General features: G+C 41.8%; 1 protein-coding gene across 1 annotated transcript in view; it reads right to left on the bottom strand.

Annotated features, from left to right (window-relative positions):
* Positions 1 to 27,074, bottom strand: part of STXBP6 (syntaxin binding protein 6) — a 77,600-nt gene extending 50,526 nt beyond the window's left edge. Inside the window, exon 1 of the mRNA XM_082275336.1 lies at positions 26,900 to 27,074. Coding sequence (XP_082131462.1) covers positions 26,900 to 27,053 — 154 coding nt within the window. The 5' untranslated portion in view covers positions 27,054 to 27,074. The remainder of the gene's footprint in view (positions 1 to 26,899) is intronic.
* Positions 27,075 to 27,407: the final 333 nt, after the last annotated feature.

The raw sequence follows: 27,407 nt of genomic DNA, 5'->3' as shown, positions 1-27,407 counted from the left end.
CATCACTGCCCTAGAGAATAAAATAGTGGTAGTTACAATTTTTTAATAGATAAGTGAAAAAGTAGGCGCTGGTAATCAGTGTGTGTTCCGGGTGTGTTAGGGGGTATTAGATTGTCTACACCAATCAATTATGTCCATAAAGATAAACCTCGTTTACCAATAAATAAATAAATGGTGGGCTTTAAAATCATCTATAATACCATAATGTGAACCATTTGTAATAACAACCTAGTAAAAAGGTGACATATATAATATATATCTCTGCTTCTATATAAAATTGGTGACTTTTAGTGATAATAAAATTGCAATTAGTGACACTTGTATTGTAAAACCTTATGTGACATAAAAACGCATGTAATTGGCAATAAAATCTGTAATTCATTTGTATTTTTGTGCAATAGGTGGAAGAAAGTCCGTGGTAAATTGCAATTAGTGACACTTGTGTTATAAAACCTTGTGTGACATAAAAACGCATGTAATTAGCAATGAAATCTATAAAATCTGTAATTCATTTTATATTTTTGTGCAATATGTGAAAGAAAGTCCGTGGTGATTAAATAAAATCTTCAAAGTGCTTTTGTGCTCCAATTTGTGCTCTTGATAAAATTCAGCAATATTTGCTTCTTACCAGATGGCTTTAGGCCACAAGGACCTAGATCGCTTTTGAACCCTTTAAGGATAGATCAATCCTCCACCGAGTTCATCCAATCCAGGGATAGGTGGTAAATGTTCCAATCTGGATCTGGACCGCAGGATAGGGTCTCAAGCAGATGTATATGGGAAAATATGATAGGGAAGCCAAAATATAGTGCGAATCCGTTTTTATTATAGTGACAAAATAAAAGATAAAATTGGCTGCTTTCAGTGTGTAGCGCCTTCTCCTGGCACTAGGTGGAAGTGCTGCAATATGTTTAGGGTATATGGAAGTGACCACTCTGGTGCTCTGTAATAGGATGCAGTTTCCTTCCTAGGCGGCTTGAGACCCTAAGCCATCTGCTTGAGACCCTATCCTGCGGTCCAGATCCAGATTGGAACATTTACCACCTATCCCTGGATTGGATGAACTCGGTGGAGGATTGATCTATCCTTAAAAGGGATCAAAAGCGATCTAGGTCCTTGTGGCCTAAAGCCATCTGGTAAGAAGCAAATATTGCTGAATTTTATGAAGAGCACAAAAGCACTTTGAAGATTTTATTTAATCACCACGGACTTTCTTTCACATATTGCACAAAAATATAAAATGAATTACAGATTTTATAGATTTTATTGCTAATTACATGCGTTTTTATGTCACACAAGGTTTTACAACACAAGTGTCACTAATTGCAATTTACCACGGACTTTCTTCCACCTATTGCACAAAAATACAAATGAACAGATTTTATTGCTAATTACATGCGTTTTTATGTCACATAAGGTTTTACAAACACAAGTGTCACTAATTGCAATTTTATTATCACTAAAAGTCACCAATTTTATATAGACACAGAGATATATGTGTCACCTTTTTACTAGGTTGTTATTACAAATGGTTCACATTATGGTATTATAGATTTATATTAGATTATAATATTTATTTATTTATTGGTAAACGAGGTTTATCTTTATGGACATAATTGATTGGTGTAGACAATCTAATACCCCTTAACACACCTGGAACACACACTGATTACCAGCGCCTACTTTTTCACTTATCTACTACTTGTATTTTTTTGGCACGCCACCGTTAAAATAAAAAAGGGCAGCAGGTTTTTGCATTAGATCAAGGGCCAAAACATTAAAACCAGGCGCCTTCACAATCTATAATCTACAATTTTTTAATGCCATGCAATATTACCGCAAAGGTCTAAATTTCAGTAAAAAACACATTAAGGAAAGTTATTTTTAGGGGGCACCAAAATGCAATAAAACACCCATTTTTTATGGTAAAATATAAAAGCCGAGGTTGCACCGAGTAAATAGATACCCAATATGTCAAAAAATAAATTTGTGTGTGCCGTGAAATGGCGACAAACTTCAGTACTTTATATTTTCCATAGGCGTCACATTAAAATCCCCCTATCATCAGTTTAGCGTTACAAAGGAGATCAGATCTGGTGCTAGAATTATTGCTCCCATTCCAGCCTGCACGGCGATATGCAACATGTGTATTACAATCTAAGTTTTAAAGCGTAGGCGCCCCGCTGCATGGGTTTACGTTGCAGATGTATATATGTGGGGGTGGGGCGGCCTAAATTTTTTGGAGGAGGGGAATTTTATTGTCTGGTGTAACTAATTGTTTTACAATAAAAAAAAAAATAAAAAAAAATTTCCCCATCACACAGGGGACAAAAAGTCCCTTATGTGACTGTTTGGTGACAGGTTCTTTATAAATGAGACATCCAGGGTCTAAAAGACCCTGCAAGTATCCTATGCGCTCCACTGAATGTAATGCAATGCACATTGCACTGCATTACATTGTTTCCCGGCCTTGATGGCCAGGGGAAACTGTCAACAGGGACCCGGGTCAACAAGAAGGGGAAGAGAGTGGATGTGTGTCCGATCTCCTCCCTCCCTTCTACCCGGGGGCAAAAACTATGCCAGCCCCAGGATACATAAAAGAGGGGGGTGCGGGGCGAATGCAGCATTCGGCGACAGCCCAGGTGCCAGGACGAAATTTCTTGTCGCCATTGCGACCTGGTGCCTGGGGTTTGTCAAGCCCTGGATTTGGATGGACTAACTCTTTAAAAGGTCTGTAAACAAATAGATAAAACAAAAGCACTGTCACGCAGGCAATGCTGGGCACTGGCCAGGGTTAAGATGAGCAATAACAGAACAATGTTGTCTGACCTACTGGATCTCGTAATGGTAATTAGGAGCATTCAAAGCATTGATCTGGGACACATAAATTAGTACTTAATCCTGGTTCAGGGGCACCTGGGGAGCACAGACAGAATGATAAATGAACTGGTGGCTCCGTAGAAAAAGCTGTACCACTGCCAGAGTGCTTATGTCAGGTATGCAGAGAGGTGGCAGGAAGAGGAGAGAGAAGTAAATAAGCACATTTAAACAAACTATTGCTTCACAAATAGGCTTAAAATATTATTACGGAGCTCTGCAACAGCCTTTACTGAGTAGCTTCCCTCCATAATTGCTTTTCTAGAATCCCTTAATATCTAAGGTTTATATATATATATATATATAAATATAAAAAACGGCTTAGTCACCTTAAATACATAAATGGTTACAAGGAGAAATAAAAGGGAACCTTGCACTTGCAATAGTTGTCATTTGCTGTAGTAACAGCATTCAATCAACCTAAATATTGTCCTGTGCTGCTATTCCAGTGGGATTTGTATCCAGTATTTAGGCCCATATCCTGCTGGACAATTTTCACCACTTTGAAACACCTACTGATATCCGAATAACATCACCTTGAGAGGTGACTCTGTTGGCCAATGTGTTGTGCTGCCACATTTATAGTGGAAGTAAACCCTCCTCTGCAACTTTTACCTATAGGTAAGCCTATGATAGGTACTGTAAATATCTCCTAAACTTGTACCGTTTAGGAGATATTTACCTTACATGCAGCCAGTGACGTCACTGGCGCATGCGCTCTGAAGGAACGGCCGCTGGTGCCATTCCTTCAGAGCCCCGTGCGCGGGAGTGACGTCACCGCGGCTCCGGCCAATCAGAGATGCTGCGATCCCGGAAGATGGGCGACTGGACATGTCGCCCATCATACAGGTAAGCGGACGGCACGGCGGGGGCTCGTTCTAAGGTAAGTATTTCATAATGAGCTAGTATGCAATGCATACTAGCTCATTATGCGTTTCTCTTTCAGGTCGAAAAAAAAAAAGTTTGTATGGGTTTACAACCTCTTTAAGAAATAATGTTGGGGTTTCCCTACTTTGATAACACTCACCCAGATAATATCTAAAAAGATGTGCATAGTTAATTCATGGGAGAGTGTCCAAGCACATCTTAAATTAAACTTAAAGGGTGGTTAAACTCAGCATAGGGTTTGTGGACCCCAGCCATAATTTGCACTTATACTGTGCATACCTGCACGTTATGGAACACCTACCTCTAAGTATGCCCTCTCTCCAGCAGGGACGGGTCCAGGATCCGGCCGCTTATTTAGTGTCCTACAGAGCTCCACTTTGACCACTGAAGAGGCTGAGGAAGTCCAATCTACGGGCATAACATGTATGGGGGGGGGTGGAACCACACCAGTGAGGTCATCCCATGACCATACTGAATGTAAAATACGGTGTGGGGAGATCAAAACAGAGCCATTACTCATTGTTTTGATTGTCATTGTCAGCACATTATGTGCATTTATTTTGTTTGCTTTTAAAGGTTATACAGAGAGTACATATGCCTAATACTTATATGAGGGATGCATTTGGAGACAGGGAGAGCTGTGATTATCTGATGCCTGCACATATCCAGAGGGTGGTGTTAAAAGACATTGGATTCCTTAATTTGATTCCGGCAACAAGCTAGCGGGTGATATAAAGTGTTGTTTGACCTCATTATTTCTTGCGAGATCAAAGCTGGAGGAGAGTATTGCATTATTACATAAGGTGGATGCACGCATGGCACATTTGTTTAAAGATCTGGAAGATATTTTCCACGCTTGTCACAGTGGCGATTGGTAGCACTGTTTATATGTGGACTTTATTTTATGATTTTCTAATATCTTATTGAAGGTTGAGCTACACTATGTATATAGTTGGAAGGACCCTCTTATATTAGTGGTCAGTGGGAGGAGGATCTCCTACATTGGTATTTAGTAGCAGAAGAGTCCTCTTACATTGGGGGTCTGTGGGAGAAGGACCTTCTTACACTGGAGGTCCATAGAGAATGTCCTATGACACTTGTGGTCAGAGAGAAGAATACACCTTCCATTGGTGGTCAGTGTACAGTCCCCTCACACAGCTGATTACCGCACTGACACCATTAAATCTGTCAAGTGATCTTTGTGTGGGAACTGCAGGTGCTGTCATGCAGGAGATAATTTGGGACAGCTCAAGGAACCTTAGCAATCTTTAAATGAATCCTAGAGTTCCATGAAACCTGGGTAAAAGCAGCTGCTCCTGCTACTGGGGTTTTGCTGTGGAGATGAGTTCCACTTGCTATGTGCCTTTGCCAGATAAATGACCCAAAAATGTTTTAACTTTTTAATCTTGCAATTTTTTACCCACTTTGAGGTTTCTAATGACTTTGGGTCTTGTAGTTTTTTTGTATTAAAAAAAAAAAAAAAAAGAAAAAAACTTTCATATATTGAAGGACACAGCATGAGTATTCATAGACCCTGGGCAAGCTTTTAAAAACAAGATCCCTGGGTGTGCACCCTACAGCCCTACCCCACTTAGTTTTTTTTAGCAAGCAATGCAGGACTAGAGGGTGGTCTGTGTCCTGTAATGTACTCCAAGGTATGGAATTTACAGGCAAGTCAAAATTTCTTTTATCTTAAAGAATATGTTGACCCAATATTTCATATTCATGATGTGTGCCTGCTGCATCATGTACTTGTATGAAAATGTATCCTGTTCTATCTGCATTGCTTCCTTTGTGTGAAATACCTGGTGTTTCTGCCAGTCCCTCTTTTTTCCTACTAAAAACTATGAAGACCCGTGTGCTGCAGTTTTCCTACCCCAACTCTCTGAGCTCCTTATGCAACTGAAAACAGATCACTTCTAAAAAAGGAAAATGGGTATTTATAATTTTTTTTTATATGTATACACAAACATTTTGTCTTTCATTTCTACTTTGACCTGAATTGGTTTGGTGAGGTGAACTGTAGAATCATGCTTATTGCTCTAAACTCCAAGTTGTGGATAGGGAGCCTGGCTTCAACCAATGGCCATGTTCCCCCGAACCATGAAGGACTGGAACACTTCTCCCCAGCCTGAAAGACTTTCCAGCGATAAAGAATGAAAGAATTTTATGCTTGGCTGGATGGGAGTATAGGTAGGTTGAGGAGGAGCGTGCTTGTTCCAGGTCAGCAAGATGTTGTGTTGGAGTGGTCTAGAATGAACAAAGTCTCTAAAGAGGCTACCATGAAGCCTGGAGAATCTCATCCAGAGAGATCTCTTTTGTCTCAATTTCTGAATGGGATCTCTGAAAAAAAAAAAAAAACACACGAATGTTTGCAATCACTTTAAGCTGACCAACTTTGAGCAACAGGGTTCTGTTATGGTCAATACAGATGAGAGAATCTGGAAATTTGTGTCACTACTTGTTTTAGGGCAACCACACAAAAAATAGAGCAGGAGAGATAATTTATGTTAGGGCACAGTCCTGGAATAGAGGATCATGTTGGGTGTTCATTGTCCTAGTCCAGTTAGTTGCGGTTTGACAGACAGAAATCGCTGGTTGAAGAGTTGGGCCTGCAAGTGTATATACAGTCTTTAACAGCATCTCAAACTCCCTATCTGCAGAATCTCTGAATAAAGGAACAAATGGTACAGTGAGTTGTTTACAGGGGCAGTAAAGTCACTATGTCCAATTTTACTTATAGGTGTAAGCCTATAATAAGGCTTACCTATAGGTACAGTAAATATCTCCTAAATATGCACCGTTTAGAAGATATTTACTTTAGCTGTAGCCGGTGGTGTCACTAGCACATGTACTCTGAAGGAATGATATACCTGTCCCGTTCCTTCAGAGCCCTGTGCCACGGGAATGACATCACTGCCGCACAGCCATTCATACAGCCAAACCCGCAAGGAAGACCAGGTGAAGATGGAAGCGCTGTGACCCGTGACAACATGCTACTGGAGGGCATTGTTTTTAAGTAAATCTGTTATATTGTGCTAGTATGCAGTGCATACTAGGACATTATGACTAAAAAAGCTGACCTGAATTTTAGCTGTAGTGCCATTTTGCCTGGTTTCTGCCATGGCTACGGGTGAGGATTTTACCCAGTGGGTTACTTACCGAAAACAATGCAGAATAGGGGAGGGGTGTCGAAGAAGGAATACGCGGCAATCTGGGTACAGACTATCCTGTAGCAAAGCCTTCATGGCAAAAGGACAGTGGGAGGCACCCGAGCACTTTATCAGAGCTCTAAAGGAAGTGTTGTTAAAGTATCTCACCTATGGTGTAATGTAACCTGGTCATTCACAGGAGACTAAGCTCTGAGTGGTTGCATTTTAGTGCCAAGTTTGAAATGTTTACACTGTAAAGAAAATACATTCCAAACATAGCCAGGATTTTTAGCGGTTGTAAAGGGTGACCCTGGTCATACCTGTCCACAACACTGGTCCCGATATAGGGTCTAAGCTTTGCCTCTCAAGATGGGCATACCACCAGAGAAGTATTCAGGATCTGGATTCTATAGAAATTGACCACAGCCCTGGACTTGCACAGCCCCCTTTGGCTAACTACACACATTGCACAAAGCGCCAAGGTAAGTGTCCATGAAGGATCCAGCGCCCAAAGCAACATTACAGACTGTCTCCACGGCGTGGGGTCAGGGTATGGTTCTGAAGGCTTTGCCAAGGTTGCACCGATCAGGATGCACTGCTTCTATTTTGTATTCGATGTTATTGTTGTATTAGGGTTATAGGGACATTCTTAAAAAGTTAGCCAGTGTCTAATCACCCAGCTACCATCCTATAACCCAGGGTCTATGAATACCCTAGACTCTGTCCTATAATGTATGATCAAGATAATACAGCCAGAATTCCAAAAAATTTGAGATGTGTAAAATCTACATGAAAACAGAATGCAATAATTTGACAATTATATAAATTCATATTTTATTCACAATAGAAAATAGAAAACATGTTGAATGCTAAAACTGAGAAAAGGTACCATTTTTGAAAATAAGGTCATTTTGAAATTGATGGCAGCAACGCCCCTCAAAAAAGTTGGAACAGGGCAACAAAAAGCTGGCAAAATAAGTGCAATTAATTAGGAGAATTGGCAACAGATTAGTAATACAATTGAGAATGAAAAAGACATCTTAGAGAGTCAGAGCGTCTCTGAATTAAAGATCAACAGAGGCTCACCAACCCATTAAAAGCGGTTTAAAAATTGTAGAACAATTTAGGAATAAATGTTCTTCATCCTAAAATTGCAAAGACTTTAAATATATCATCATCTACAGTACATATCATCAAAAGATTCAGAGAACCTGGAAAAATCTCTTTGTGCAAGGGACAAGGCAAGGTCAGACGAATCGAAATTTGACTTTCTTTTGGCAACAATGGGTACTGGCATCCTCTGGACTTAAAGAGGAGAGGGACCTTCCAGCTTGTTATCAATGCTCAGTTTAAAAACCTACATCTCTGATGGTATAGCGGTAATAAAGTGCTTATGGAATGGACAGCTTGCATCAGTTTAAATAGAAAAGCACCATCAGTGGTGAAAGATATATATCCAGGTTTTAGAGCAGTATATGCTCCCATCCAAATGACATCTTTGCCAGGGAAAGCCTTACATATTTTAGCAGGACAAAACCACTAAACCACACACTGCATTCTTAACAGCATGGCTTTGTAATAAGAGTTTCGGTGCTTAACTAGCCTGCCTGCAGTCCAGACCTTTCACCAACTGAAAGCATTTGGCGCATCTTGAAATGAAAAATACAAAGACAACCAGGACTCTTGAGCAGTTAGAATCATATCAGGCAAGAAAGGGACAACATTCCTCTCCCAAAACTCAAGGGAATGCTACACCGTGGTTTGCTGCCATCAATTTCAAAATTACCTTTTTTTCTTAAAATGGTCCATTTTTCTCAGCTTAAACATTTAATGAGTTTTCTATTGTGAATAAAATATGGGTTTATGAGATTTGCAAATCAGTGCATTCAGTTTTTAGGTAGATTTTTTACAGCGCCCAACTTTTTTTTGAATTGGGATTGTATAATATAAAAATATTACTAGTGAATTTTACCTGACAAAATGTGTCCTTTACAACAAAAGCTAAAGAGTCCTGCTCATTGGAATATCAGCAGAGTAATTACCATGCTTATGCAGTTTGGAAACGAGATTCAAATTGGCTTCTCTATCTCCATTTAGGAAGGGTAGTGCTTTCATTTCAAAATGATTGCCAAGGACAGGACTTTAATGTAGCTATTTTCTGTTCTTTTCAAATTAAATTTCTTCTGGGTCAAGTCCTGGCTTTCTCCCACTGCATAAAACACAAACACTACTGTGCTGCCAAATACCAGTCTACCAGCCAGTGACAGACACGGCTGCCAACAGAGAGATAAACTGTAAGCAATCCAGAGAGACCAACAGCCTAGGAAAGACATACAGTATATGACAAGCTTCTACAACTAGACTTTTTTGTAATTCCTTTATTTATGCAAGCATTTATAATGCATACAATTGACAGACACGTTACCAGTAAATACAGAACACTGGATATTGGTAGAAGAGAATGCAATGTCATAAAAACAACATATGAAAAATCAACATAAAATAGCCAGTCATATGTTCTGGAGTCGAAAACAAAAGCAAGAGATCGTCAAAAACATTTGTACATTAAGAACATTATGGACAGAATTATGTGAAATCTCTACGGGAAGTATCCCAGAGGTAAGAGAGGGTGGATTGAAGCAGACGCTAAAGAAGACCGACTTTCCGAGACACCATGGGCTGAAATACGAAAAACGGGATGCTGCTAGTAGATAAGGGGTGAAGGAGGGTGGGGTGGGAAAGGAGGAAAAAAAGAGAGAAAAGATATGGTAAAGTGAAGAAGGAAGAAATAAGAGGTGCAGAAAAGTGTGGTGCACTCCCTCTCTTGGTGAGTGAGAAGGCCCAGAAGCGAGTTACTGAGGGGGAGAGAGTTAATTTATGTAAGTGACCATGAAAACAAAATATTGCCACGGTCTCTAGGTGTCTCAGAAGGTCTCTTCCGTGTTACGCAGAGAGCCTGTGAGGACCTCCATGTCCCTAAGTTTGTTCACCTTGGAGAACCAAAAGGGAGAGAGTAGGAGGATTAACTTCCTTCCAGCAAAGTGGAATGCAGAGCTTTGCCGTATTTAACAGCTGAATAGTGAGGGATACCTTGTATTTTTTGACTGGGGCTTTATATAGACAGCCTGCATGGTCTGTCAATTTGTCTTTAATCACCCTTCGCCAGTGTTCCATGCAGATTTGGTAAGCATTCTTTCTTTGATACCTTGTTCAAATATATAATCACTATGCAAAATAGCCAGATAGCCTGTACTATATATCCTAGAGGATTTTTATCTGTCTGCAGGTTGGTTGATGTCATTGGTTTAAACATCCATCTATCTGTGGATTTTCCCCACCCTTTTTGTCACACCTGTGGACCATCCCCAATAACATCACTTGCAACACAGAGCAGGTACATATATGTATAATTATATTTGGACTTTTGTAGTGTAACATTATCGAGTTCCCACTTCTTGGTCATACATTTTCTTGTTAAGGCAAATCCAAACGTGCAGCCACATGGGGTCATTAGTGGTTTCGCTCTTTTTGAATAGGGCTTTAAGACCATATTTCTGCTCTGGGTTTGACGGACCCCAGTGACTCACGGGTCGGCCGCCCTGGCTACTGTAACATGGGGGGGCCATTAGCTCAGTGGCACGTGTGTTTTTTCAGTGATTCACTGTAGTCAGGACTGTGGTTGAAGGGCATGGCAGCCCATTATTTTTAAAACGGCATATGTAAAGTCCATACCATAGGTTTCCCACGCAGGGGTTCTTCTCCAGTCAATATATCACAAACTGAAAATGCTAACCCACCTGGCTCTCACTTTTACTCAGTTTTTCAATAGCAGTACCTCTGCTCTTTTCGCTGGTTCCCAGTCCATGAACTCCACGAAGCTGGCAGCTTCAGTCTGGCCTTAGTCCTTAGGCTGTCACCTGTCTCTTGCAGACACGTGCACTGGCTGACACCTGCAGCCCCTGACTCCTAGAGATTATTGGAGTCCTCCTGACTCCCCATGAACAGACCTCCTGTCTGTTGGATGAAACAGTCTCCAACTGGGTGCACCTGAGCACACACCCTGCTGGTCATCCACAAAACACGAACACAGAGTTGGAGATTCTGTCCCTCCCAAGACACTATGAAATCTACAAACTACAGAGCCCCATCCAGGTATACCAAAACCTGGAGAAAGCTGCAAAAGCAGTTTTCTCCACTGCACATCTACACTCTGCAGTCCTGCACAGGGCCAATGTGCATACTCTTTGTCCTTTAAATTACCACTTTCACCGTGACAGAGTCTCCACTTGTCGCACTACCCACTGGTGGAGACTAGAGTACAATGTTGATTGTTCATGCTTTTATTCCTGGCTATTCCTTCAATCCCTAGACTGGGTTCACACTATTACGAATTGGATGCAGGTTTCCCCACATCCAAATCGCATGTCAGGAGCCTGGGACCGGCTCTCAATGAAGCCAGTTTACGCAGCTCCGGGACGGCTGTGGAGTGAATTGCACAGGAGTCCTGTGCATCTTCTGGTCCGCTTCAGGTCCGAATACAGCCAAAAATTCAGACAGAAATCAGACCTTAATCAGTAAACAGGGACGCACCGGACCCCTGCTGTGTGCCGCCCCACACAGAGGTGTGAACCCAGCCCTAAACTATTTCCAAACAGGTACTGTTGTTATACAGATAAATAATGTTGTAAAAATTTATTTTGTATATCATGGTTTGTAACAAGATTGTTAATGCTGGGTTCTCATTTTAGAGTGTAGCTCAGTGTCTCTACAGTGGATACATCCCTGAAGGAGATTATGAAAGCAATTTCGGAACGAGTTGGGTGTTCACTACAGGATTCTGTAAGTTGTATCCAAGTAGGAACTCTACTATCCATAGTATCGCACTGTATCTTAGAATACTCCTCTTTTGTACAACATGTTTTTATGTTTTGTGATATGAATAAAGACCTCTTTCATATATTTTTTACACATTTTTTCAAGATAAAATGAACTATAGAAGTCATTGCTATTTAAAGTCCCACATATGAGGGTTCGCTTTCCATTCAATGTATAACCAAGGGATGCTGGCAACTAATATTACTCTATTTCTTGATAGGTCTTTATGAGAGGATCGGTAGGCAAGCGGCAGGGTCATCATGCAGATACACAAAGTGAGTTATTGAATACCAGTTGTTTCTCACCAGAACGGCTGGCGATTTGGGCATTGCCAGAAAATGTAAAGGAAGGTGCTGCAGTGCCAGCAAACACTAGGCATTAGAGGCAAGATGGGTTTAAGCTTGGTAGGAACCTGATACCATCAGGTGAGGAGTTTATAGATGGTCTCTTGAATCGTGGTGGCTATAGAGGATTTTTGAGCCAAATGTAGAATTTTCTCCCTTTGTACCACTGTGAAAGGCACACCCAAGTCAAATTCCCATTTAGAGACAACTAGACCTATTTAAAAAAGGTATGTATGTTAAGCTAAAGGAAAACTAGGGTGTGCTTACTAGGTTTATACTAAATTATGGATTTACAGGTTTAGAGGTGCTTTCTCCAATGCCTGTATGAAAGACTTGTGAAAAATATTCTCGGTCTAAAGAAATAAAAGAACGTGAAGTTTAATCTGTGCACCGTTATCACACAAAACACACAACCAAAGCATTTGCTCCTATCTTTACTTGCCTTCATTTTTGGCACTAAATTATTTCCAACGTGTTTTCCAAGCTCCAATAAGATACTTGAATTACCAAATACATTTATTTTTTCCTTTAATGTAATTTTTTAAACAAAACATTTTCCCACACTAGATGACAACAAAAAAAGAGCCCCATAGGGCATTTAAAGGAATTAAAGTTGAGTTTACTGCTCAAACACAGCTAGGCTTGAAGACAATCAGCCCTGCTCAGTCTTCACCTACAAACAGTTAAATATACATCACACATATTAAATAAGCACATATCAAAAACTAAAGACCCTTTCACATGGGTGTTCTGTATGTCCATTTTTCCTTGGTCTGTTGATGAATGAAAAACAGACACCATTGTAATTTCATGGGCAAGCGAATGTTAGTTAAAGCGGAGTTCCAGGCATTTCACTCACCTGTCCAACGGTCCAGCGATGCGGCCGCCCGAAGCCTCGATCCTCTCCCTCGGCGCCGGCATCACTGCTGTGGGCACCCGGCTGTGACAGTTTGCAACTTCACAGCCGGGTACGCGCTGCGTGTCTTGATTGGCCGGCAATCTTCTGGTACCTCGGACATGTCCCAGAAGATTGCAGGGAGGGAGGGGGAGAGGAGAACTTCCGTTCAGGGCGCCGCAGCGCTCCGAGCGGAAGTGGGAGCGGGTACCTGACAAGACTAGGTACCCGCTCCCCCCCCCCCCCCAAAAAAATGACATGGCAAATGTGGCATGTCAGGGGGGAAACTCCGCTTTAATGATCATCCTTTGACATCCGTCTTCGGTCACATGCATTTTTTGAAAAACTGAAGAAAGCCCTAATTTTTCTTCAGTTAAAAAAAACTGAGGTGGACCTAAACAGATGTCAACGGACAAACGGTCCGTTTTTGCATTGGTTGTTCAGAGCCATTACCCGCTTGCATTCTAACAACCAGTGACTCATCTCTACTGTCATCGGGGAATTCCCCGCTGACAGCAGAAAGCAGAATATGAACAGTAGAAGGCGGCAGTGTGTACAGTAGGACAGGGGCAGTGTGTACAGAGTGTGGGGAGTATGCAGAGGATCGGTCATTACATTCTCAGTGCCCAACCACCCTGTTTGTTTCTCCTCGTTCAATCAGCGTTGCAGACTATAGCCTGCAATGCTGATCAGTGACCTTGTGTGTAGAGGGGGAAAGGGGGAATGAAGTCAATTTCTTTTCTTTAACACTTGGGTTGAACAAAATATAACTAACTCATCTACGGACTGCCTAACACTCCTTTTACCATTGCAAATATGATACCAGTCAAACATTGCAGTCGTGTTATGGTCTAGAGGTGCTTTGGAGCCTCAAAACCAAAACAGCTTATTGAAATTGATTATACCGTCCGTTATCCCTGCTAGCAGACAATTCCAAGGAGAATAGGTTTTACTTCCCTAAGGTCCGAGTGTATATAACACAAATATCAGAATTATTATTAAGCTTACCAAAAAACACTCAAACAGAACCCAGCTAAAATAAGGGGCCATAGAGCCAAGCTCTGTGATTCTCAACTGTGTCAACTGTGATTCTTGGGATTTAAATTTGTCAGTACTGCTTTATATTGTATTAAAAAGAAAGCAACTACACTGAAAATTATAGACTTTGATCATTTAAATTGTTCATCTGAAAACTGCATAGAGCTTAGGTAACTGACTGCAGCTACTTTCCCTTCTAAAATAGCATTCCTGTAGTGCTAAAATTTGACGCTCTGCGTGACATAAAGACAACAGCAAAGCTCAGGCATAAATGTAGTGTGCCAACACTCCTTTACACACACAGATAGTACTTCTCCCATTCCAAGAGTACAATAAATGGGAAGAAATCCAAACTGTAAGACAGTAGGGTTCTTATGTAGTCCGCCAGCATACAGTAATACAAAGGATCTGCTTGTATAATCTGTGATACAATCTTTGCAGGTTACACCCATTTTAACATCCGGCTCCAGTTGTCAGGATTAAGCTCACGTAGAAGTTTTGTGGATAACTCTGTGGTTAGTATAGATGCACAAACACCATTAAAAGGAAAGAGGGAAAAAAAATCAATAGCTGCAGTTCAAAAATAGTAGCAAGCTCCTAGGGAGCTAGAAACACAATATTGTGTGGTTTTTCCAGATGAACACATTTAAGTACTGTTTAATTTTTGCAAAAGGGCAGGTTTTTATTGCGTGCAATTTTTTAAAATGTACTTCAGCAGAATACTATTTAGCCTATATGTTTATAGGATAGTCCTCAGAGGTGACCAAAACTGAACAAAACCCATGTAGATGTAAATATAACTTGTAATAAATTTTCCAACAGAAAATGCAATTTTGCCCGCACAGAAAAAAAAAAAAATCATATCCATCAGGTAAATACCATTTTTTTTTCTGGGAAGCAGTGGGTAAAAAAGCTGGTCATAGATGGTTACCTTTTTTCCTTTTTTATAAAAAACAGATACCTCAGTCCATAAAAAATGAGGTAGGTGGAAGAATCACCACCGCCAGGGACATTGTATTATGACAGCAGGATCCGCCATTCACGGAATACATTGATCAGTGGCTGCTGCCAATGATCAATAAACCATTTCCAACATGTCCCTTTCACAGAAGTTGATCAAGCGTCTGACTTTGGTTGAGCAGGGACAGCCATCCACTGATTGAAATTCTGGTTCAGCAGTGAATGCCCAGCTTAACTTTGTTCACTTGTAGAGCTCTGTGCACTATGGCTATCCAACATTTTGGATAATGGGTCCTACACTGGGACCTGTGGTTCCTCCTGCAAACCCCCTAAGTCACTACAGGACACCGAAATCTCGGACAGTAGAGGCACCTACAGCTCTCAGAGACCCACTAAAAAGTATAAAACATATTTTACTTGAGAAGTATGGTTTATTTTATTTTTTTCCCATGGAGAAAGTCACTTTAAGTGTATAAATAAATGTAAGATAGCATTTTTTTTTACCTTTTTTAAAGCGGAGTTCCGGCCCAAATTTATTTATTTTTTTTGATAAAAATACCCCTAGGACAGTCAGGGCTCGTGCATGTAAGCAACGATAGCCTCTGAACTGTCCCCTGCTTAGTGTACCTGTAAGAAGAAAAACTTACCTCGAAAATTTCTTGTCCAGCGCTGCCACCTGCGGTGTGGGCAGCTGAAGCCGTAGCGCCCCTTATCCAGGATGTCGAAGTCCCAGAATGCAATGCTGGTCACTTCCGGTGCAGGCGCGTCATTCCACAGCTGGTTCTGCGCATGCCCAAAAGCTGTTCTAATTCATCCAGCAGGGAATGACGTGCCTGCACCGGAAGTGACGAGGGACACCGGTGCAGGCGCATTGACTCCTGGGATTGATGACGCTCATCTCCCAGGAGTCAATGCAAAGGAGGAAGTGCCGTCGGGGGCCGCGGCCGCATAAGGAGGAAGTGCTGTCTGGGGCTGCGGCCGCATAAGGAGGAAGTGGAAGGAAGGTAAAGTCATTTTCATTAAAAATAAGGTAAGTGAAACAAAAAAAATTAATAAATTATCCAATTCTTTTTCAGGATGTTTTCATCTAACTGACGGTGTAAAGTTCAAAGATAAAGGTGGAATTCACTTTAAGCAATACTAAGTTTTGCACTTTCAAAACTGTGATCTAAGCAAAAATCAGGACATCGTTTTTAAAACAAGGAGTTGTCCAAATTACTAAGGCTCCATTCGCACCTGAGCGTATTGTTGTCAGGCATTTTTTTGGGCGTTTTTCAGGCGTTTTTTGCAGGTGTTAGGAGGAAGGCATTGACATCTAACAAAAAACACTTTTAATCTGCCAAAAAAGAAGCTCATGTACTTTTTTGAGCTTCAGACGTTTTGCTGCAGGCGACAAAACCCTCATATGTGAACAGGGGCCACTGAAATGAATGGGATTTTGCTTGTTGGGCGTTTTGAGACTTCAAAGATGAGCGCTTTATGAGCTGAAAAACACTCAGGTGTGAACAGGGCCAAAATGTAACACATTTCTATTCCTTTGCACAAACATTGAAGTTGTAGTTTAGTGCCTAATTCACACAGTTTGGTTGATTTACTAAAACTGAAGTGCAAAATCTGGTGCAGCTCTTCATAGAAACCAATCAGCTTCCTTTTCTTTTTGTCAAAGCTTAAGGGCTCTTGTCCATCGGACTTAAGCACATCTTGTCCATCGGACCGGACTCCGCTTTTCTCAGCGGGTGATCGAGCCGCCGATCCCCCGCTGAGCAGAAGGATGACAGCTGTGTCTCCGCGCTTTGTGCGGAGACACAGTTGTCAGTTCCCCATGCATCTCTATGGGGGAAATCGGATGGGAACGGACCGTCGGTCCGTTCTCATCCGATCTGCTGGACGGATGGAAAATAGGGTTTCCATCCGTCCAGATTTGACGGATCGGATGTCAGCGGACATGTCTCCGCTGACATCCGATCCCCCATAGAGATGCATGGGGGGACCCTTCAGATCCGCCAAAAAAACAGACAGGCGGATCTGAACGGTCCGCTTGTGCGAAAGGGGCCTAATTGAACAGGTTGAAGTTAGATGCTGATTAGCTATAAAGCACAGCTGCACCAGATTTTTCACTCTCCAGTTTTAGTAAATCAACCCCAATGCGTTCGTGCTCACCCAAAAACTACATACTAAATACCAATACAGCTTATACAATGCAAAGCACTATGTCTGCATTAAAAGTAGTTGGAAAATCATATTACCAACAGCCCCACTGTAACCTCCATTATATTTTAGGCCCCTTTCACACTTGTGTGACTTGTCCTGCGATTTGAGACTGCAAAGTCGCATGCGCATGACAAGTCGTACTCCATGATTTCCAATGAGTACTGTTCATATATGGGCGACTTTAGGTTGCAACGACTTCAAAGTAGTCCCTGTACTACTTTGGTGCGACTTTGATGCGTTTTGGAGGTCCATAGACATAGGCATTGCTTCAAGTCCAGTAAAAATTGCGGCAAAAAACAAAAAAAAAAAAACGCGGTAAAATCGCACTTGTGCAACCTAAAAGTCACGCGATTTTACCGCGTTTTTTACGGCTTTCAGTAGCAGTAAAAAGGCACATACCAAAGCTTTGTGGTCACGTGATCAAACCTAACCGTTAAAAAAAAAAAAAGTCAGTGGCAATTATAAATAAACATCAAAGTGTTATTTATAATTGCCACTGCCTTTTTTTTCTTAAATGCTTAGGTTTGTTCACGTGACCACAAAGCCTTGGTATGCCCTTTTACTGGATAGTGGCAGGTGCCACTTTTCCCTGCGAAGAGACATCACGAGAGGAACTGCTCCTGAAAGCCAATGAAGGAGGGAGGTGCTATAAGTGGCAGAACATGCATGGTGATGAAATGCCCAATGTTACCAACGCTGTATCAATACAGTACATGAGGCACTCTTCTTCCAGGTATTGGCAATGGTGGGAGCATCACAGCCATTTGAAAGGAGACTGAATATTGTTTGTAGCCCAGATAGAAAAAAACAGTAATGTTCTGGGGAACGGCAGGATCAATCCGTTATTTTCCTTAAATAACTGAGGCTATTAAAAGGAGGGGTAGGTCAATGCAAATACAGTATGAGAACATTGTAAGGAGACATCATTTTTGACAGAAAAAATACTTTATAGGAACTCAGACTCAAAATGACAGCTGTTCATTCTTTACATTATACAGTAGAAATGGCTGTCAAAATGCAGCTGCTCCTGTGTAAAGTTGCTTGCGCAGATAGCCTGCGAGTGTCCGTGTGTGAATTACAAGAAGCGAACATATATATTTAAATTTAAATATATTATAATAACTTCAATCATATGTAGATCCAAGGTGTGTCCTCGCATTATTAATTTTTTGTTTTAATTTAAATAAAATAATTCCAACTGAAACCCCTCTTTATAGTGGCTCTTCAGTCATTTTTTCAACTTTCTATCTATTAAATCTTCTGCACTTGTGGTTTTACCTTTGGACAGTAAAGCTTTTTCTCCGCCAGTAAAATACCTTATACAGCCCACTTCCTCTTTCTTGTCTGGTAAAAAGCCTATGCGAATGACATCGTAAACAGCTCTCTCTCTAACCTTTGTGAGAGTTTGCCAGCAAGGGAGGAGGGGTGAGTCCTAGGAGAGCCAATGAGAGCTGCAGAGCTGGAGGGGGCTGGATGATGGCGGAGATAACAGGAGACTGCAGAGATCCATGGGTATTCAAGAGAGGAGAGATGTGCAGGCTAGCAGTAGTGTGAGTGTGTGTGTGTGTGTGTGTGTGTATATATATATATATATATATACACACACACACACATACATATACACATACATACATACAGTGAAACCTTGGTTTGCGAGTATAATTCGTTCCAGCAGCTTGCTTGTAATCCAAAACACTCGTATATCAAAGCAAGTTTTCCCATAGGAAAGCATTGAAACTCAGATGATTCGTTCCACAAGCATTTATAGTAATATAAAGATATGCTGTTATTATATATAAAGTAGTACACTACTGTACAGTATAAGTATGCCATCTCCTCTGTTAAACATTATGTGTCCCTGTGTCCGTGCTGTACATAACGGACACCGATTATACTGTATTAGTGCTTGTCTGGCTGTTCACTGCAGCCCTCTGCTTCCTCCTCCCCTCCTCCTCAGATGACGTCAGAAGGAGTGATCGGCCCCTCCCGCTGGGTAGAGCAGAGAGACGAGGTGACAGAGAAACGAGAAGACATATACTACAGTAAGTGCAGGGACACTCTGAAACAATATAAATCGGCATGTTTATACACAGTACAAGCACTGGGACACATAATGGTATGTGACAGAGTGCATTAACAGAGGGGATGGCATGCTTTTAGTGTATAAAACTGCTCGTATATCAAGACAGTGCTCGTATATCAAGACAGTTTTTTTTTAAAATGTTGCTCGTCTTTAAAAATGCTCGTAAACAAAGGTACTCGTAAACCAAGGTTCCACTGTATATTAGAGCTGCACGATTCTGGCCAAAATGAGAATCACTATTTTTTAGCTTGGAATAAAGATCACGATTCTCTCACGATTTTCTGTGTAACAAAAAAAAATTGGGATAACTTTACTGTTACGTTTTTTTTTTTTATTCATTAAAGTCTATTAATTGCGTTTGAAAGACTGCTGCGCAAATACAGTGTGACATAAAATATTACAACAATCGCCATTTTATTCTGTAGGGTCTCTGCTAAAAAAATATATAAGATGTTTGGGGGTTCCAAGTACTTTTCCAGCAAAAAAAAACTGATTTTAACTTGCAAGCAACAAGTGTCAGAAAAAGGTCTAGTCTTTAAGAGGTTAAACTTCCTTTCTCCCTGGCAGAGGGAAGGAAAAGATGCAATGTAATCATTTTGTTTATAGTTACTGGGAGACTTAATGCTGATAGGCGTTTGCGGGAGGCTTTTTTTTTTTTTGCACAGCTGTTCTCTCTGCTTCCTCACAGCTATGCAAAGAATCGAGCATATGTCAGGTTGGGGGGTGAATCGAGATTGCGATTTTCATACGATTAATCGTGCAGCTCTACTATATTATATATATATACACACACATACACACACAGTATATATATGCATGCGTGTTTCTATATATATATATATATGTGTGTGTGTGTGTGTGTGTGTGTGTGTGTGAATCTAGGAAGTGAACAGGCAGCAGTGTCAGCTGCACACAGTTGAAATGGCTGCAGTCAAGACTTAGTTGAGGGAGATTTCAGCAGCACATTTGACAAGTACAGAAATCACAGTATATATTAAAAAAAGACAAGTGTCTCTGCGTCCATTCCACAGCGTCCCTGTGTCCGTGGAAATGCGCTACTGCGCATGTGCCGCACGGACAGCCAATGGGACGCAGAGCCTGGTGCTGGGTGGGCGTGTATATGAGCGGATCCCCGCCCACCTTTTAACATTCCCTTCAGATGTGGAAAGAAACGTACCTGTGGTGAAGACCGCGGCTTCGGTATGGAGAACACAGCGGCTTCTGTCTGATAATGCCCTTCTGAATTCGTAAGCGCTGGGGAGGCGGGAGCGGAGTTCCGATCAGTTGCCTTCGATTTAAAAAATGGCGCCACCCGGCGCCAACATGTCACTGCGCATGCGCCGCTGCTCGGTAAAAGACGTACATGTTCGGCTATTCCCGGCAATTCATGCTTTCCCGAGCGGCGGCGAATGCGCAATGACGTGTTGGCGCCGGGTGGCGCCATTTTTAAATCTAAGGCAACTGATCGGAACTCCGCCTCCCGCCTCCCCAGCACTTACGAATTCAGAACGGCCCTCACACTGCACCATTATCGGGGGTGACCCCCAACACCCCGGACCCGGCCTCCGACACCGAGGAGCTCCCCCATCCTCCACCAGCACATATCAGGAACAGGTAAGTGCGACTCCTCCACTGCCGCACTGCCTGCCATTATGCGGGGCTGCAGGCATACTACAAGAGATGAAGTGCTGCAGGCATGGTACTCCTGTACCATGCCCGCAGCCCCGCATTCCCCTGTACCATGTCCGCAGCCCCGCATTCCCCTGTACCATGTCCGCAGCCCCGCATTCCCCTGTACCATGTCCGCAGCCCCGCATTCCCCTGTACCATGTCCGCAGCCCCGCATTCACCTTTACCATGTCCGCAGCCCCGCATTCTCCTGTACCCATCCTACACAGGTCAGTGTGACTTACTTCTGGGGCCCCTGACATGGTGCCCGCCCCCAGTCCCAACGGCTGTCCGTGGGGCACATGCGCAGTAGCACAATCCCACAGACACAGGGACGGACGCAGAGTTACTTGCATATTATTAATATAGAATAGATATCCTACATACACCCCAGTCAAGCGGCCGGCCAAAACTTTTGAAGCGGCGGGTGTGCGCGGGCACGTGGCGGGTACGCGCTCGCACGCAAGAGTCGCTCGGTCAGCTCTGCGCGTGTCTGTTGCTAGGGCAACAGGGACGCTATGTGCAGAGCTGGCAATGTCATTCGGCTCTCGCGTTGTTAGAAAAAAAAAAAAAAAAAAAAGATAAGCGAGAGCCGCTCAGTCTGCCATATGTTCTAGCGCCCCTTAATTTAACGGGCTTAATGTCTAGTATTAAATACTATGCAAGGTGGTTGGAGGGAAGCTTCAGAATGGCAAAGATGTTTTTATTACAAACTATGTGAGCAGACTGCAGTTCCTCTTTAGCCCCTAGTCTGCGCTAGTTAACTACATCTTACCCTTCTCCCTATACCCATTATTCTTCTGTTTTTTTTTTCATATTTTTTTTTTCCCTTTTACTATAATTAATAAAATGTATAAATGTTTAAATGCTTCCTTTTTTGTTTGTTTGTTACTGTTCAGCATCAAACAAGGAAATGTACAAAAAAAAAAAAAGAAAAGAAAAATGGCTTTTCATCTACAAATAACTGCCAGAAACATAATTTTAGCAAAGTTTTAAAATAAATAAAAAAAAAGGACAATATTTACAGAACAACTACTTCTTAAACATAGGTCAAAACAGAAAAGAAAACTTATTTTTTTTCTATAGAAAAGAAATTAAAATGTAAGAATTACTTTATTTTTCTTACAAAAACCTAAACTTTTATTTATTTTTTAATACCAAACATGTTCTAATTCCCTACTTTGGGCAATGGTTTTGCACAGAGCATCATTGATCTTCCTCTTCTGGGGTCCCCCCTGGCTCCTCCTGCCTTCTGAGCAACCCCCCCCCCCCCCTCTCCCAGCAAGCTGCCTGCTGGTGGGGGGTACTCGTGTGGGCTCGCTCCTGACCCCCGCTCCATCATAGGATTTGATTGACAGCAGCAGGAGCCAATGGCTCCCCTGCTAACAATTTGCCCTATGAGGAGGGAGAGAGCTGCTGCTCTTGTGCACAGTGCTGTATTGAGATTGCGCTCAGGTAACTATAAGGGAGGGGTGGGGATCCTGGTGGAAGGTTTTCTACCTTAAAGCTTATTATAGGCTTACCTGTAGGTAAATGTCAACAAAATGACTATACTACCGCTTTAAGAATTAGTTAAGTAAAAAAACCTTAAGTTCCTAGAACTACTATAAGTAATGACTAAATGCATTACCAAACAGACTTCTAATGGAAATTGCTTTGGTTCATATGGAGTATAAAGGTACGAAAGCTGAAGCGGTTAAAGATAGCATCCCTTAAAAAGACATTCATTCACTTAACCAGAAAATTTTGGTGGAGATGAAAATAGAATCTTATTAGCAGACACATAATTTAGGAGCTGAATAAGGGGGCGTAGAAAATGAAGCCTCGGCATTGACTTCATGTCAAGAAAACGACATGCTTTACAATGTAGTGCTCAGAGTCCGTGAACATGCAGAAAGGAACGGTTTTATTTTACAGACACTGCATGAGCAAGGAATCTCCTACTTGATATTTTAATTAGTAGCCTGTAAACGTTGCTTGCTACTCAATGGAAATGCAAGAGGCAATGTGTTATTAGCAAAAATGACCTGTCTTCCCGTGGGCTGACTGAAGGCACTCTGTAGTATGTTGTTGTGTATTTACTAATGCCGGGCTGTCAGAAAACCCAAACAGTTCCGTTGTTCAGTGGACAATTGTTCACCCGACTCCTTAAACAAAAGTTGATTAAATACGTCAACCTCCATCATCCTGGGTGTTGCCAACAGGGCCACCCACGGAGCAAATTCAATGCGTGTAAGGTTTAGTATTAGAGTGAATAAAGGGGTAATTTAGTTCCGGAGGTGTCCAATGTGTGGGCCACAATTAAAAGCTTGGTCTTATCTCTTCTTTGACTTAAGATGTTGGCATGTTTGTTTTTTCTCTGCTTATGCACTGTTATTTGTAAGCTGAAAGATTGATATTCAGCAGCAATGTCAGTAAGTGATGACAAAGGACAAAATTGCCTTAAAGACCTGTCATACTCACAATAAGAATATAAAAAAATTATCCAGATGAACCAATACTACAAGTTAGCAAAGTGAGTTTTATTGTTTACAGGTATAGGAATGGAGAAAAAAAAAAACCCTCCAAAAACGAATTATCAGGGATAAATCTTTCATACTGTAGTGTGGTTGTGCCCAAATCAACCACAGCAGTGTCCAGTGTTAACACATTAGGCAAGTAGGAACTAGAAAAAACGAATAACCTGTATGTTTTATGACATCCCCAACAAAAAATAGACCGTTTTTTTAAAAAGTAATTGTAAAGTCTCTTTTTTTTTCTATTAAACCAAACATGTTATACTTACAGATTCTGTGCAGTTGGTTTTGCACACAGCAGCCCAGATCCTCTTCTCGGGTCCCTGGCTGGCTCTCCTGGCCCTTCCCTCCTGTTAAGTGCCCCCACAGCAAGCAGCTTGCTATGGGGACACCCCAGCCGAGCCGCAGCTCCGTGTATCCATTCAGACACAGAGCTGCGATTTGGCCCGACCCCCCCTCTCTCTCCTCATCTGCTGAAATTGACGGAAGCAGGAGCCAATGGAGCCACTGCTGTGTCTCAGCCAATCAGGAGGGAGAGTCCTGGATGACTAAGGTATTTGTGGACATCGCTGGATCAAGAGGGGGCTCAGGTAAGTATTAGGGAGGCTGCTGCACATAGAAGGCTTTTTATCTTAATGCATGAAAACCTTCTGCCTTTGCAACCACTTTTACTTAATGAAAGATGTGCCCTTTATAAACAGTTAGAGGTCTTTTTTTCACAAAAGACTAAGATCTATTTATTTAAATACCTTCACAGTGCGGACACATAGGAGGTCTTTTGTCTTTTTTTTTGTTTTTAAATTTGTTGAAGGAATGTTACAAGCATTCATCCAGCACTCGTGAATTCTCACTGTATTTGGCTTAGTGTGTTGATGACCAGTAGCTCGTGGCCATAAGGTAGTATTTTTCCTGATCAAGGTAATTCAGGAAAAAATTTAATTTTTGTAAAATCTTACCGTAAAATTCCTTTCTCTGAGTCCTCTGACAGTCGCTGCCCACTCATACAGTCTTCACCAATGGGTATTGACCTCTTATCCACAGGAGCAAGCTAGGCATAAGACTTGTTAACCACTTACCGCAAACTGACGTAGATCTACGTCGGCAGACTTTGCGGGGGTATACCGGGATGATGCCTCTAGCTAGAGGCACCATCCCGGTACCGTGGTTAACAGCCGGCAGTCGGCTTTCCGTCGGTAACGACCGATGCGGCTAGGGAGCCGCTCGATCGTTAGCCGGGTGAGCGGGAGGGGACGCCCCCCCCTCCCGCGACTTTGCTCGGGGCATCCGCCGGCTGGATGGAGTCCCGATCAAAGCCAGAAACGGCTTTGATCGGGTCTCCGATGACGTAGCCTGGAGGCGGCATCCATGACGTCACTTCCGGGTTACTCTGCTGCAAAAGGCGGCAAATTTAAAAAACGGCTGTATGCAAAAACGCAGTTTTTGGCATTTTGCATACATGGAAGCGTATTGGAGGGGTCTGGGGTCTTTTAGACCCACGATCCCTCCATAAAGAGTACCTGTCACTATATATTGGTGTCACAAGGGATGTTTACATTGCTTGTGACAGCAATAAAAGTGATCAGATTTTTTTTTTTTTTAAAAACCTGTAATAAAAGTTTAATAAAAAAAATAAATAGGAAAAAAATTTTTTTTAGCCGCCCCCGTTAGCTCGCGCACAAAAAAAAAAAAAACGTATACGGAAGTCGAGCCGCGAATGAAATCGCTGTTCAAACCACACATGTGAGGTATCGCCACGATTGCCAGAGTGTGAGCAATAATTAAAAAAAAAAGAGCTACACTCTAACTCTAAACTGGTAACCGTTAAAAAAATTTAAAGCGTCGCCTATTGAGATCTCTATTGACAGTAGTTTGTCGCCATCCCACGGGTGTGCGCAATTTTAAACCGTAACATGTTGGGTATCTATTTACTCGGCGTGACATCTTTCACAATATACAAAAAAGTGGGCTAACTTTACTGTTTAGTATTTTTTAAATGCAGTGAAATGTGATTTTTCAAAAATTTTCCAAAAAAATGGCACTTTAAAGACCACTGCGCAAATACCGCGTTACAAAAAATATTGCAATGACCGACATTTTATTCTCCAGAGTCTTTGCTAAAAAAATATATATAATGTTTGGAGGGTCTAAGTAGTTTTCTAGGAAAAAATACTGATTTTAACTTGTAAACAAAAAGTGTCCGAAATAGGGCTGGGGCTTAAGTGGTTAAAAACAAAGTAATTTACATAGACACAGCTGTAGGGGCTGTCCCACTGCTCCAATACCCCCCTGCTATCAGCATCTCCAACTCAGTTTGGTAGCAAGCAGTTAAAGTCCAAAAAACCCCAAGAGGGGCGGGGGCGGCGACTGTCAGAGGACTCATTAAAGGAATTTTACGGTAAGATTTTACAAAAATTCAGTTTTCTCTTACGTCCTCTGACAGTCGCCACCCACTCATACAGTCTTCACCAATGGGATGTCCCAAAGCAGTGTAGACATGAGGGGTGGGAAGCGGAAACCGTCACAAAGGCAACGCAGCACCCAGGTCAGAGAAAGGAACCTTATCTAAACAGAAAGGTAAACCCTCTGGGTAACAGAAAAGCTCAACTGGAGCAAACAACCCAGGGAAGCAAATAAACAAGGGGGAAACAACAGAGTTGGTGATGCTGATAGCAGGGGGGTATTGGACCAGTGGAACAGCCCCCTACAGGTGTGTCTATGTAAATTACTTTGTTTTTAACAAGTCTTATGCCTAGCTTGCCCCTGTGGATAAGAGGTCAATACCCATTGGTGAAGACTGTATGAGTGGGCAGCGACTGTCAGAGGACGTAAGAGAAATGCCCCATTATAGCCACTAGATGGAGCCAATGATCATAAGAGTATAATAAGAGTATCTTATACTCTTGTGACATTAGTGCAATCATTTTTATTGTTATTTTGAAACAGGCCCCTTATCAGATCTCTTTCTTTGGTATTCTAAGTGATCCTTTGTGCTTTTAGATATAATAAAAAAAAAAAACCCTAATTGGGCAAGTGCAATACCCGATTTATCTTTTGCTGGAACCCCTAATGGATATGACAAGTTTACTTTAAAGCATATTTAAAGACAAATCTTTTCTTTATAGAGTGTGGGAAGAGGAAAAAAAGGTATTCCAGGATCACAAGAAGAATTGGAATAGACCAATGCATGTCTAGATTAGAAAACTGAACTAATCAGCAGGTAGGCAATCAAAAGCTGAATTTTTAATTTTGACTAAAATGTAAGCCACAGAACGTAACTTTGAAACCTTAATGTCTTTATATACTGTATCCGCACCACTGATTATTTTTGTAGTAATTTTGCACATTTCTGTGACAGTCATTGGAAGATACGGACATCTTTGAAGAAATTGTACCTGATATGCAGATGTAGGTCCGATATTCCCCTTGCCCTCCAGTTGCTAGAAATGGGATTTTTTTCTTGGTCCTCCGTTTGACCAATACAGCCCCCAGCATCCGCTCATCCTGGGGAGAGAAGACTTCCTTGCTGATTGTAGCTTTAGCAGACATTGTCCAGATTTTGTGGGAATTTCACCTACAGGAACAGAATATGGAAAGTTGGGAGTCACCCCCTATTCAAAATTTTAAACAAAAATAAAACAACTACAAATATATCTATCTATGAACCACCCACCCACAAGGGGAAACATAATTGAAATCACTAGTAAAAATGCTTGATTTAAATCATAATTTTTAAAGAGCAGCTGTCATCTCTTTCCCGCAGATGCTCCTCCTCTGACCCGCTGTTGACTCACCGACAGTCCCAATAGTGGCTCTGAGGAAGAGGCAAAGCCTCGAGACACGTCAGCCATCATCCGATAAGGGAGTCACTGGTATTGCATACCAGCCATATCTTTTCTATAG

The sequence above is a fragment of the Pelophylax lessonae genome, assembly GCF_965119305.1.
Source record: "Pelophylax lessonae genome assembly, chromosome: 13".
Classification (NCBI taxonomy): Eukaryota; Metazoa; Chordata; class Amphibia; order Anura; family Ranidae; genus Pelophylax; species Pelophylax lessonae.
The sequence above is the reverse complement of the archived record's forward strand: the minus strand, read 5'-3'. Positions and strand labels throughout refer to the sequence as shown.